The sequence below is a fragment of the Solanum tuberosum genome, unplaced genomic scaffold (assembly GCF_000226075.1).
Source record: "Solanum tuberosum cultivar DM 1-3 516 R44 unplaced genomic scaffold, SolTub_3.0 scf00306, whole genome shotgun sequence".
Lineage (NCBI taxonomy): Eukaryota > Viridiplantae > Streptophyta > Magnoliopsida > Solanales > Solanaceae > Solanum > Solanum tuberosum.
Window position 1 is genome coordinate 583,595 of NW_006239228.1, and position 15,304 is coordinate 598,898.

Genomic DNA, 15,304 nt, shown 5'->3' on the forward strand with positions numbered 1-15,304 from the left:
AAATAACAAAAATATGAGAATTTTATTTATATATATATATATATATATATAAGGAAGAAAAGGTAAAAATGTTTGTAACCATATATTTGATATACTATATAAACTGTAAAATATAGGTCCAAATTATAGTGCCGAAGAGACATAATAACTCAAGATAGAGATACTGATAGTTTATGTTCACTCAATAATAATATTGTGATCATCACTTTTGAGAAATCTTTTGGGTTGGGTTGAGCATATTCAGGCCCTTCCGAATAAAGGGCCAACCCCCCAACCCTTCAAATTCTTTGGCCCGTGAGGCTTGGGCCGGGTAGGGCTGGGCCGACCCTTTTTGACAGCTCTAGATTATAGTAACATTGAGGAGATATAAATAAGATATTTTAAATTGTTATATTATTATTTTATTTGCAGATTTTATATATTTAAAAAATAATAAAAATTTGATTGAAATAATAAATGATAATCCTGATAAAAGAGAAGAGTCACATTATTATTTTATTCAACATATAACATATCAAAGAAATATTTGAAATTTTATGTTCATTCACATGAATAGGTTCTCACATTAGAATCACTAAAAATAAAAATAACATAGTCAAGAACAATAACAATAAAAAAGAAAAATTTATAAATAAATGAATGAACATGAGACAAAAAATTACGAAAAGTTAAAAGTGAGAATGCTAATACCTAATCTTTCTTTTACCCTAAATCCTTTTCAAACTCATTGTCAACAGACAATAATAATTTTTTGATGGTGAAAATAAAATTATATATTATGTGAGAAATCAAAATTATAATATCAAATACAAGTTGAAAAGAAATTTTTATCCTACCTCATATTTTTTTTTGCTTTAACCAAAAAGTTGATTGCCTTGAGTCTTGACACATTCAGCAAACTAATGGAAGTAGAATAAATGCAAAGAAAAATCACGTCAGAAGATATAAAATATGAAGAATCGAACAATTTAAAAAGAAAAAAACCATCGAAAAATTAAAATGATAGAACCAAGACAATAGAAGCACATAAAGACAATAATTTGTTGATCCAAATCTTGATTAGCAAAAATAAATTCAAATAATGACACTATAAAAAATAATTAAGAAATAATTTCACATCATCATTGTAAGTGCAATAGCAATCAAACAACAAATTGATGATAATGAAAAATAAAGAATGCCTATACTATGCTCCGAATTTCAAGAAAACTTACATTATAGAGAAGTCTCCTTCAATGGGGGATTGTAACACATGTATATGAATATTAAGTGAATTTATGGAATATGAGAAGAAAGGGAAAAGTTTTGTAACTGATTTGAAATTGTGGTGTTTGATTAGTAAGAATAAATATGATATAGAATTATGAGAATTTATGATTTAAGATGTGCATTATGGAAGTTTTTAATATAACACATGAATTAGAAAATAAGAAAAATCACAAAAATAAGATATGATTTAGAATTATGAGAATTAAAGATCTAACATATATATTTTGGAGTTTTTAATATAGCACATAATTTTTTAAAAAAATAAAAAATCACAAAAATGAAAAAAAAGAAGATAAATGAGTTTTTTTAAAAAAAGGTGACATATCACTTTGTCTATATCTAACTTTAATATATATAGAGATATAGATATAGATTTATGTTTGTTAATATTTTAATTAAATATTTTTGTGAATATTTTAAATCAAATAAAGAGGAGAAGACAACAAACAAATCCTTTTTGGTAAAAGAAAAACGGATGACAGTAAAGGTAAAAGAAAAGTTTTAACAAAAAAAAAAGGAAAGTTATTGAGAAGACATTATTAATAGTGGAGTAATAGTGAAGAGAGAGAAAGTGTAAATGTAGCTATTTTTCTAAATTAAATGAGAAAAATGTTAAAAATTTGAGAAAAAAGATAAATTGAGATCCTGGCCAAAGAAGCATGCCACATCAGCGATTTCACATCCAGCTTTATATATAGATATAGATTTTTTTGTGGGACCAAACATGTCCTGAATTCATAGAAAAAAACTTCCAAATATTTCTTCTCCATACTGTTGACCGTTGAAAAGACAAATAACGAAAAGTTGCTTCGAAGTTGCAGTTGATGGTCAACTATTCATCATCGCTTTAGTAAGCTATTGCCTCGATTGAAAAGACAGCTGACGGTTGTCCATGATAAATTGCTAAAACTTATACTCTACTAATTTATTTTGGTTTCCATCCATGGTTGATGTGCCGTGCTGTATAGGGCTAATTCAAGGGAACTGTTCTCTATTAAAGATTTTTTCGTGTTCAAAATTTTAATATGAGACCATTGATTAAGGAAGGTGCAACCCTATAGACTGCACCACATGATTTACTCTACTAATTTTAACTAATTCCATATATAAACAAAAAATCCAAATTTATCATATTAATCTCAAATTTACCACTACTATGCCTCCAAAATAGCGTAGATAGAATATTAGAGATGTTATATTTTGATTTATATGTTCTTCGTGAATTACTATAAAAATTTGTGGTGAAATGAATATGTAGAATTTTATTAAATTCTTAAATTCATGTAGATAATAAAAGAATTCTGATAGAGTAATACTTTTCTTTTTGACAAGTCTTGCGCATACAAAATTCAAATTAGTAATCAAATATCGAAATGAGAAAACATACATATAATCAACTGGTCATATTATTTTTTTTCCTTAATTCCGAGTCAATTATGTTATTACCACAAATATGAAAGCTCCAATTTAAAGGGGTGGGGTGTTGAATATTATTTGAGACGACGGGCACAATCGACTTATCACAACTTGAATTTTGTTATATCAAAGTAAGACACTCACTTGTTGCTTGATTCAGCAACACTCTTTACTTAGCACTACTCACTCTTGTTTGCTCTCTTACTTTCATATTTGCTTACTTGATTTGTTACTTACTTAGTTACTTTCTTGGTTACATACAACTCAAGTGGACGACCTCTATTTATAGGAGGTGATGGAACAATCTAGCTAGCATATTTTTCTACTCTATTCTAGAATATTCATCCAACTACTTATTTCTAGAACTACCCTATCTAGAACATTTCTAGACTATTTTCTCTCGAATACTCATTCTAGAGATCTTCCTTCAATTTTTAATAACTGCGAAATATTCTAGATTTTTCTTGACTTATCATAAGTAAATAATTAAGTTGATGATGAATTCTTAACAGGGGGTGGGGGGACCACATTCTTTTAGGAGTACAAAATAGGAGTTTAAATTTTGGGGTGCAAATGGTATAGTTTGATAGGTTATTTTATAAAATTTATACTTTATTAATGTTTTAGTAATTGTATTTTGTGTAATTAAAAATTAAACTTTTTGAAACCATTTGATCGTATCGATTTTTTCTGGTATTGGAACAATTCAGTTAATATTCAGTATTTTTAAAGAAAATGTTAGGTAAGAATCACAAAATACATTATTCACATTTTTGTAGGATTTTGACATTTTTTTTTATATATTTTATTTTGTAAAAGGTGATGAATCAAAGAGAACCCGAAAAATGACAATAGAAATAGAGATTAATTTCACTATTTTATAGTAGTGTAAAAACAAAGTAAACTAAGACAAAACAAAAACTAGATTAGATGAGTAGAAAGATGTTAATCAAGATGAGACCCAAAAACACTTAAGATTAAATATTTAATAAGAAAAATTTAAATCATACGAGAGAACAAAAACTTTAATGCATTATAACCTGCTACTCAAGATCGTTCGATTATCTTGTAATAGCTTAATGCTCAAGATGTTAAAGCTAATTTAATATCAATAAAATAGCATTATAGGTAATTTTTGAAGTTGAGACTTTGAAGGGTAACTATCTATTGGCTTGCAGTAAAACCTTTTTAAATTAGTACTCGATAAATTAATTAACTCTCTAAGAAAAGATTTTTCTCTGATCCCGACTTGAGTCAGTGAAAAAAATTATCGATTTTGATAAGATAATATATAAGATAGTAATTTTCAAAAGACCGCTATATAAATATATGGTCCCATTTATAATATAGTTTAATAATTCTTTAAAATTATAAATGTCTAAAATAATATAGTGAAATATGATTCTAGTGTTTTTTATTTTTTTGTTAAAATTTAAATCTAGTTGAAACTCATCTCTAATTTTTCTTAAGACATCCAAAAATTTCAGTGTTGTCTTCTCGAACTGAACCAAAAAATTGCGAAGAGTTCTAAATGCGATAACTACTTCCTTATGAGCAACTGATATCAAAAGTATTGTATCGTCTTCAACTTCATCATCAACATTGTTTTCTCCAATGGTATCCACAATTTCCTCTAAGCTCTAGACCTCTAAACATGTACCATTTTTTATCCGGATAATCTAACAAGTTAATGACATCCATTTTATTGAGATTATTGATCATGAACTCAAATTCATAATTGTCATTTTCAAATAGGGTTGATTTAAATTCCTTGAGGCTTCATCCATAAACGAAGTTATCAAAATTAACCTTCATTAAATCTCGAAAATATTATTTAAATTATTAAATATCAATTTATTAATTAAAGAATATATACCTCTACAAAATTATTTCATGATCTTGATAATATTAGTTTAGAGGGGTTTTACTGTAGTTGTTTAATTTTCATACCTCTAGGCCCAAGGTAATTTCCATGTATCTTCAATAGTAGACTTTTATTTGTCTATACAATAGTAATAGTATCTATGAACTTGTCATATTAATTGCTAGACAACTTCTATCTCCAACATATGCTCTATATATCTATAAATATCTCTAACTTCTAACTCCAATTTATTATATACATTAATTTGATTCCTTTGTTTTATATTGCTAGAATATACTGAAACACATTTTTGCACATCAATCAGCAGAGTATATACTGAAAGACATTTTTTTCCAATAATAATTTGTAGAGAATATGACTGCTAATAGTTATGCATTACTTCAAGTGGTCACTAAATGCTCTTTGCAGAGGCCATCACTTCCACCCAAACTTGAGCACTCCAAGAATCCACTCTCATCTACTTTCAAGGTAAACGGAACTCACTAGAGCAAAAGAGATATTTAGTGGTAATATATTTTTATTTTTTAGTGGTAATATTTATTATTACAAAAATATTTAGTGATAATTAAATTAATGTCCTTAAATTCAGAGTCGCTAAAGTCTTTAACGATAGTTATAAAAAATATTAGTTATACATACTCATATTTATTATTGTTATTAAATAATTATCATAAAATTCTTTATTTGTTATGGTGACGGTCCTCTTTTACTGCAACATTTTTGTCCAAAACATCCTAATTTTTTACTGATAAAACTTCTTAAAAATATTTAAGCATATACTATGTCTTTTTTAGATCATTATTGTTGTTATTAAGTATCAAATTAAACATCTAAGTTGTTAAAGAAAAAGTTGCATGATTTGTATTTAAACAGCCAATATTGCTGAAGGAGTTGGACCATTTCCCAAATATTTCATTAGACGTTCCAAAAGCTATCAAGGACACTTCATTCAATTTATTGGAAGCTTTTGTTGACTTCATATATGAATTCGTTGACCAACCATTGCTCCCATGTCAGGTAATTTTCAACTCTAAACCTTTGTTTAAATTTTATGTACATGCTCTTGAACGTACATCAAATATTTTCAATAGAGTAACTTTGCACCGGTGGAAGAGATAGGAGAAGCCACAACAGTAGAAATAGTTGAAGGAAAAATTCCAGACGATTTTCCAGAGGGTGTTTACATAAGAAACGGTACATTGGATACATTTTTTTCTACGTTGAAACGAGATAAATACGTACTCCTATTTGGGTTAATACGTATTATTGCAGGGCCAAACCCTCTATTTGGAGGACTGAAATCTACGAGGTCTATATTTGGTGAATCGAGGCATATGTGGGTTGAGGGTGAAGGAATGGTTCATGCTCTCTACTTAAACAAAGAGAATAATGGTGGGAAGTGGAAGACGTTTTACAAGAACAAACATGTTCAGACAGATAGCTATAATATGGAAAAGGATCGAAACAAACCAGGTTTTCTTCCGGCTATTCAAGGCGATTCTCCTGCTATACTCCTTTCCTACCTTCTAAATGTGGTATGTACTTGCTAATATAGTAAGTATTTTGATCGTTAATAAAATTCTGCAGTAATATTAATTTTTGTTGTGTTGCAGTTGAGATTTGGCATGATAGACAAATACCTTAGCAACACTAATGTGTTTGAGCATGCAAACAAATACTACTCAATTGCTGAGAACCATATGCCTCAAGAGATCGATATACATTCTCTACAAACTCAGGGAAATTGGAATTTTCCAAGTGAATCTTGGAATAGACCCTTCACAAGCCACCCAAAGGTACGTGTCATAGCTTAATTAGTTGATTGACTATATGTTCGATTCTTCACTATATCTATTATGTCTATTTAATTCTATTTTATCTTTGTTGCCTTCTAATAACATTATATGCACAGAAAGCACCTGGAACGGGAGAACTAGTTATAATTGGTATTGATGCAAAAAAGCCTTATTTTGAACTTGGTGTCATTTCAGGTACCTTATTACTATTTCCTAATTCCCTATATATGTTTTGTTTCTTCTTCTTTAATCGCACGTTACTCAATTTACTTATTATTTTTATTTTTTCACAACGTTACTCAATTTAATTATTACCAATCTTTCAGCTGATGGAAAAAAAATGGTTCACAAAGCGGATCTCATGTTCGATAGATGTGCTGTTTGCCATGAAATAGGTGTTACACAAAGGTAAAATTTATTATTTCCTATTTTAAACTACATACATATACTCGTATGATATATAAATTATTTTTTTTACTTGGTCCTATACATGTCAATCTTGTAGATACAATGTGATCATGAATTTCCCGCTAACAATTGACATAAGTCGACTTGTTCTTGGAGGCCAGTGAGTATATCTATTAATTTTCCCTTTTTAATGAAAATCATGTAACATAGTACATATGTCTATATTTTTTTATTATATATGATAAATATATTGTAATTATGTAGGTTAATGAAGTTTGAAAAAGATGGATATGCAAGAATTGGGATAATGCCACGCTATGGTGATGCCAATTCCATCAAATGGTTTGAGGTTGACCCTTGTTGTGTATTTCACATCATTAATTGTTTCGAACATAATGATGAGGTACGTACGTACGTACTTTTTTTAAATCGAGTTGATCAGAAAGTCACTTTCTTGGTTAAATAAACTAATATGAAAATGTTTGTTTAATTTGCAAAGGTGGTGGTGAGAGCATGTAGAGCTCGTCAATCAGTTATACCGGGACCTAGTTCTAGTGTCAACCACTTAGAAACGTTATCCAAATGGATTAAAAGGGAAACAAGTTCCATAGATGACGACTCTCATGAGTTCACAAAAGAATCAACTTTTCCTCGTGTTTGCGAATGGAGATTAGACATGAAAACTGGAGAGATTAAAGAGAAGAAGAATCTATCTGGAGATGAGTTTGCAATGGAATTCCCTATCATCAATGAAAAGTTCTCTGGATTTAGAAATAAATTTGCTTATCTACAAGTTGTTGAGTCAACAGAGTTGTCTGGCTCAGGTAAACTATATATGTACAAATCAATTTTTAACATCCTTTATCACTTCTCTTACAAATAAATCTTATGATTTACTCATTAATTATTTTAACAGGATTCACTAGATTTAGTGGGCTAGTCAAGCTTCATTTTGAAGAAAAGAAAACCTTTAATATGGTATGTATACTATAGTATATACATTTCCACAAAAAAAAGAAGGGCTTAATACTTCATATAGTACTAATTAATCTTTGGAAAATGAAATATATAGGATGAAGAAGATGAATTGATTAAAGCTGAATATCACATGTTCCCAAAGAACACATTTTGTTCAGGAACTTCCTTTGTTCCAAAACCTGAAGGCATCGATGAAGACGATGGTTGGATCATTACATTTACGCATAACGAAAATGAGAATATTTCTCAAGTAAGTAAAATACAATTAATTTAGCTCGCATCAAAATTATCATATTTGAACTCATTAAATTTAAATAATCGATTCATTTCTAATATGTTTATTTCTTGTAGGTTTGTATAATTGATGCAAAGAAATTTACGAAAGAGCCAGTTGCTATTATAACTTTATCGAGTAGGGTGCCATATGGATTTCATGGAGCTTTCATGCCATTAACGTCTTAAAATGTATATGTATGAATTCCACTAGTTAGATGCTAAGATTATAAATTGTATAATTTTTTACTTTTTTTTATATGATGTAATCAAATTTCTAATCATCACATTATATTGTAACTCATGAAGAAGCATTTAGTGAAGTATAGTATGATAAAGAATTTTAATATAGCAATTCAAATTATATATGGGAATATATTCCATTAATATAGCTCACAATATTGGATACAATAAATAGTCCAGGAAGGGGCGAACCCACCCTCTGTCAAGAGGTGTCTAATAATATTAATGACATAACTTTCCTTGACTCATTTGTTTACTGTGCGGATGGAGCAACCCAAATTTGGGTTTTAATTTTTGAGGCCTTTCCAGATAAAAAATAAATATTATAGGATTCGAACCTCTAACCTTCCATTCCTATTCAAATTAAGAAAAAAAATAAACCAGTCGAACTAAAATATAATTTGCATCCTATTATAGAAATTTAATTACTTACCCAAAATAGAATTGGACATAATACTAAGTAGATTGATTGCATGAAGATTAAAATTAAGAAATAAATATGTAATGTATCTTTGATATTTTGAGAGCCCAAAAACAAAACGATTCTTTGGATCAAATCTTCTTAACATTTGTTAGTTTTTTTTCTTTTCTCTTCCCATAAGTAAGCGTATATATACGTAGAGTAGAGCGGATAGAAAGTATTTGTTTGATTTACAAGTCCATAGACAGTACTTAATTGTTTGATTGGGGATATTAATTACTTTTTTTTCTATTATTGAATGAGATCAATGTGTTTTAAATTACACTTCTGTATTAACTCACATCACAAGGATAGATGATATCCAAATTCACTACTTTAGAGGTGGAACATAAATTTGTGTGTAGAATTTATTAATATTACAAGAAATAGTACATGTAAATTCATAACTTAAGAATACAATAAATTAAGACTAAGAACTTTATTAATTGAACCCAAAAATTTAAATTTTAAATCCACTTCTGACGGTATATAAGTTAATTCCTTATGGAAGGAAATTAAGGGGTGAGGGTCAGGGCTGGCTCTTACTTACAAAAATTAAGGCAGATGCCTTAGACCCCCAGTTTTGGGGACTCAATTTTTTTTCACTTAGAATAAATTAGGGAAAAAGGTCTGAAATATATTTAAACTTTAATCGAAATTGTTGTTACGATACCGAACTTTATGGAGGACCTTCTACCACCTGCACTATTTAATAGTGTATTTTAAAGGGATATATGTGCCCACGTGGACATCAAAAATATTGCATCATTTCAAATATTAATTAATGTGTTCACGTGGGCAAATATATACCTTTAAAATACACTTTTAAAAAGTGCAGGGGGGGTAAAAGGTCCTCCATAAAGTTTGGTATCGTAACAACAATTTCGGCCAAAGTTAAAGTATTTTTCAGACCCTTTTCCCAAATAAATTATGCGTTGATTTTTTTAATTACTATTTATAATAAAAAGTATATTTATTTTCTTAAAAAATATTACTTATTAATTTATTCTCCTTAACCCTATTTTGCAAATAGAAGAAATAAATCATGAAAATCTTATTTTGCTTTCTTTGAGTTCTTTTTGCTAACACACAATATTCATCTTTTTTTTCAACTCCTTTTGCACTCCCTTTCTCAAATCTCTGATAAGTTAGTGTAATATTCTATCAAAAATATAAATTAATAGTCGAAATTGTTAATTACAAATTATTTTTTATTTCTTCTTAAATTTTCAAGCATTACAACAAACATATTTAAGTAAGGTATATCAAGTTATCAACTTCTTGAATTACATTCTATGATTCTAACTCTTATCTTTATTTAAAGTATGTCAACTTATTACTTATAGAATTATGCTAACAATCCATATCGTGGTTGCCTCAGTAAAATGATGGTTTTCAACGTTGAATTAATATAATCTTACCTAAAACTAATTTTTAAAAAAGGTATTTGAAGAAATCATATTTTAAAAAAGAATATAAAGTAATAACTTTATGCCTCTATGTTGGTGGTATGTATGACGGAGATTCAAGAGTAATGGGCTCGAAGTTTTAATTTGTCGTAGTTCGATCTTCGCGTTCTTTATTTTATTTGGTAATATTTCAAGTCAACCATCGCTTGAATGAAGACACCCGATCGGTCCGACTTTCCCAAATGCTCCCACCGGTCCTTCTCCTTTACGGGTCTGGATTTTTTGCGTCGTTTCAGTCGTCGTGGTAGATGGGAAAGAAAGAAATGAATGAATGTTCTTTTGGGAAAATGTATAATAATAATACACCTACCGAGACGAAAGCCAAAGGTGAGTCTCGTGGGTGGACCTGATGGGGAATAAGAAAAGGAGACGAATATAGCTAAACAGCTGCAGCAGAAAGAACGAAAAGTCAAAAGTCATGCATTACTATTTTTTGTTTTTTATTTAAACCTTAGTAAGACTAAATATACAAAAGATAACTTATAAGTATTAAAAAAAAGGGCTAATAAATACGAAAAACGGTGAAAGTCAATTAATTCCTAAAAGTAAGCTCGTAAATGCGAAAATATGTGTGAAAAATGGCGGGATTATACGTAATGTTTTCCCAACTTATTACAAAGGTTCTCATATAGTTTTTTCGGAAAAAAAATTCGGGTGCCCTAAAGGCGCCAGATCCATGGACTAATACACACGAAAAATGGTGAAAGTCTAGTAATTCCTAAAAGTTGGCTCGCAAATGAGATAATATACTTGAAAAAAATAGTGAAACTATATGTAATGCTTCCCCAACTCATTACAGAGGTCCTCATATAGTCTTTAAGAAAAAAAAATGGGGTGCTCCACAGACGCAAGATCCATGGGCAAATAAATACGAAAAATCAAGAAAGTCGGATAATTCCTAAAAGTTGGCTCGTAATGCTAAAATATGTGAGAAAAAAAGATGGGACTATACATAATGTCCCCCTAACTAATTGCGGTGGTCCTCATATGGTTTTTTCAGAAAAAAAATTCGGGTGCTCCAAGACACCGGATCCATGGGTTAATACACTAAAAACGACGAAAGTCGAGTAATTCCTAATAGTTGGCTCGTAAATGCGAAATATGCATGAAAAAAATTGTGCGACTATACGTAATGTTTTCCCAATTCATTTCGAAGGTCCTCATATAGTTTTTTTAGAAAAAAATTGGGGTGCCCCAAAGGCGTCAGATCCATGGGCTAAAACACATGAAAAACAACGAAAGTCGAGTAATTCCAAAAAATTGTCTCGTAAGTGCGAAAATATGCATAAAAACGGCGGGACTATACGTAATGCTTCTCCAACACATTAATAAGGTCCTCATATAGTTTTTTCAGGAAAAAAAAATTGGATGCCCTTAAGGCGCCAAATCCATGGGTTAATATACACGAAAAATGGTGAAAGTCGGGTAATTCCTAAAAGTTGGCTCGTAAATATGAAAACATGTGTGAAGAAAACGGCAAGCCTATACGTAATGCTTCTCCAACACATTAATAAGGTCCTCATATAGTTTTTTCAGGAAAAAAAAATTGGATGCCCTTAAGGCGCCAAATCCATGGGTTAATATACACGAAAAATGGTGAAAGTCGGGTAATTCCTAAAAGTTGGCTCGTAAATATGAAAACATGTGTGAAGAAAACGGCAAGCCTATACGTAATGCTTCACCAAATCATTACGGAGGTCCTCATATAATTTTTTCAGAAAAAAATTTGAGTGTCCCAAAGGCACAAGATCCATGGGCTAATACACACAAAAGACGATAAATGTAAGGTCATTTCTAAGAGTTGACTCGTAAATGTGAAAATATGCGTGACAAAAATGGTGGGACTATACGTAATGCTTACCCAACACATAACGAACGTCCTCATATAGTTTTTTCAAAAAAACTTTCAGGTGCCCCAAAGGCGCCAGATCCATGGGCATTACACATGAAATACAACGAAAGTCGAGTAATTCCTAAATTTGACTCATAAATGTAAAATTATGCATGAAAAAATGGCGGGACTATACGTAATGCTTTCTCAACTCATTACAAAGGTCCTCATATGATTTTTTCAGAAAAAAATTGGGTGCCCCAAAGGCGCCAGATCTATAGGCTAATACACTCAAAAATTGGTGAAAGTGTGATGATTCCTAATAGTTCGCTCGTAAATGTAAAAATATGTGTGAAAAAAATGGCAAGACTATATGTAGTGCTTCCCCAACTAATTACGGAGGTTCTCATATAATTTTTTTAGAAAAAAATTTCGGTAGCCCATAGGCGTCAGATCAATGGGCTAATACTCATCATGAAATGCGGCAAAAATCGAGTAATTTCTAAAAATAGGCTCGTAAATGCAAAAATATTCGTGAAAAAACAGTGGGACTAAACATAATGTTTTCCCAACTCATTACAGAGGTCCTTAAATAATTTTTTCAGAAAATTTTTTGGGGTTCCCCAAAGGTACTAGATCCATGGGCTAAACACACGAAAATCGGTGAAAGTCGGGTAATTTCTAATAGTTGGCTCGTAAATGCGAAAATATGCGTGAAGAAAATAATGAAACTATACGTAATGCTTTCCTAACTCATTACGGAGGTCCTCATATAGTTTTTTGAGAAGAAAATTTAGGTTCCCTAAAGGCGTCAGATCCATGGGCTAATACATACAAAAAATGGTGAAAGTTGGGTAATTTTTAAAAGTTTGCTCGAAAATGCGAAAATACGTATGAAAAAATGGCGGGACTATACGTAATTATTCCCCAATTCATTAAGGAAATCTTCATATAGTTTTTTCAAAAAAAAATTCAAGTGCCCCAAGAATGTCAGATCCATGGGCTAATACACACGAAAAATGGTGAAGGACGGGTAACTCCTAAAAGTTGGCTCGTAAATGCAAAAATATGCGTGACAAAAATGGCGGGACTATACATAATGCTTCCGCAACACATTATAAAGGTCCTCATATAGTTTTTTCAAAAAAAAAATGCAGGTGCCTCAAAGGCGCCGGATCCATGGGCTAATACACACAAAAAAGGGCAAAAGTTGGTTAATTCCTAAAAGTTTGCTTGTAAATGTGAAAATATTTGTGAAAAGAATAGCGGGACTATACGTAATGCTACCTCAACTTATTGCGAAGGTCTTCATATAGTTATTTCAAAAATAATTTCTGGGTGCCTCTAAGGCGTCAGATCAATGGGCTAATACACATGAAAAATGACGAAAGTCGATTAATTCATAAAAGTTGGCTCGTAAATGCAAATATATGCGTGAAAAAAGGGACAGACTATACGTAATTCTTCACCAACTTATTACGGAAGTCCTCATATAGATTTTTCTGAAAAAAATTATGGGTTCCCTAAAGGTGTCAGATCCATTGGCTAATACATATGAAAAAAGCGAAAGTCGGATAATTCCTAATAGTTTGCTCGTAAATGCAGGAATATGCACACAAAAAAATTGCGGGACTATAGGTAATGTTTCCCCAACTCATTACGGAGTTCCTCGTATAGTTTTTTTCAGAAAAATTGTCACGCCCCGAGCCTACACCCTGGGCGGGACCGGCACCCGGAGACCATTTCTGGCCCCAAGCGAACCCTTGGCCTAGCTTTCTTAACTCAGCGGAAACCTAACCCAACAGAATAACTCAATGCAATGCAATATTACAAAACAACTTAACTTATAAAATATGGCCATAAAGGCAACTCGAATCTCAAAATAGAATATTTACATATATATATAAATGAGAGACTCAAAACTAACTGACTGACAGTCTGTTTATGAAGCCTCTAAAATACTGAGATGGATGTTGGGACAGACCCCGCAACATCCTAACAAAACAAAAACTAAGAACACAAAATAATTGAGTCCTCCGGAATGCAAGGAGGCTCACCACTGACTCTGGAGTGCTCAGCTGGATCAACGACGTGCAGGATGCAACATAGGCTAGAAGGAAATTTGGAAGAAACTGAAAAGTTTACCTTGCTCAACTCAACTCAACCTGACTGACTTCTTTCAATATAAGGCAATTTAAAACAAGTGCGATATAAAGAAAGACTGTTTAAAACATGTTATAAACTCTGTGTGTATGCAAAGATATAATAAGCCTGAGATGTATATAGAAATACAAATGAACTGATGTATATAAAATACAATAATTTCTGTGTATAAAAATACAATAACTGTTGTGGGAGTTTCTCTAACCGACAACCATCACATAAGAGCTATAGTGATGATACAGTGATCGGCCTCACGCTGCCAGAGCATCTTATACCCGGCCAAAGGTATAAGACCTGAACTGCCTAATGGATCCACTAGTCTAATCTGAAAAGGATTCATCTAAAAAGTATGATCCTTTTCTACCCATGGTGGCTAACATGGTTCTATGGGGGCTGTGGGTTCTTTGAACGCTCCCCCAATTCGGTGCTCGATACTACTCCCAAAAATGTACTGGCTCTTATGTTTTTAAAACATATTTCTTCCTGCTGATATGAGATAATTACTCAAAAACTAGCCCGAAGGCTCTTTTGGAAATCTCAGTTTCCAACCTTGTTTAAATGTAAAAACATTTCTTTAAAACTTCTTTGGGAATACATAGTTCCCTAATAACTTTGAGAAAAGAACTCAACTTTAAACTCTTTACTTTACTTGAACTCTTGGCTTGATGTGAAACTCTTAACTTTTGACTTGACTTGAAACTCAATACTTAACTTGGAACTTGAGCCTTAGAATGAAGTTAAAACGTTCAATGAAGACTCTTGGAAAACCTTAAAGACTTGCTTTGTTTTACTTGAATTGGAAACTAACTTCACTTGACTTGGAAACTAACTTTCCTGAATTGAATTATGGATTCAAGGGTAATGATTTGTGTTTGGAAGGACCCCATGATGATTAGGAATAATTTAGGACAGCTAGACTTAAGAAAAATTTTGAAATTTAATTTTGAAGACAGAACAGATTCTGTTCACAGAGGGAACACAGCTGCAATGCAGACTTGCTTCAGGCAAGTTGCCTGACTTTTCTCCTTCATGTTGCCAACTCTAAACCCTCTTAACTTCAAAGGTTCTTTTCCCAAACACTTGGGGTCATAAACCCCTCAACATACAGTGGAT

At 31.2% G+C, this 15,304-nt stretch overlaps 1 protein-coding gene across 1 annotated transcript; it reads left to right on the plus strand.

Annotated features, from left to right (window-relative positions):
* The first annotated feature begins 4,771 nt into the window (after positions 1-4,771).
* LOC102600535 (carotenoid 9,10(9',10')-cleavage dioxygenase 1-like) lies at positions 4,772-8,415 on the plus strand. The gene is made up of 13 exons (XM_006359714.2): positions 4,772-5,038; positions 5,444-5,587; positions 5,662-5,764; positions 5,843-6,105; positions 6,184-6,366; positions 6,483-6,561; positions 6,693-6,774; positions 6,872-6,934; positions 7,039-7,177; positions 7,274-7,598; positions 7,691-7,752; positions 7,847-8,002; positions 8,104-8,415. The coding sequence occupies exons 1-13, from the start codon at positions 4,925-4,927 to the stop codon at positions 8,212-8,214; spliced, it is 1,824 nt and encodes a 607-aa protein (XP_006359776.1). The 5' UTR covers positions 4,772-4,924; the 3' UTR covers positions 8,215-8,415.
* Positions 8,416-15,304: the final 6,889 nt, after the last annotated feature.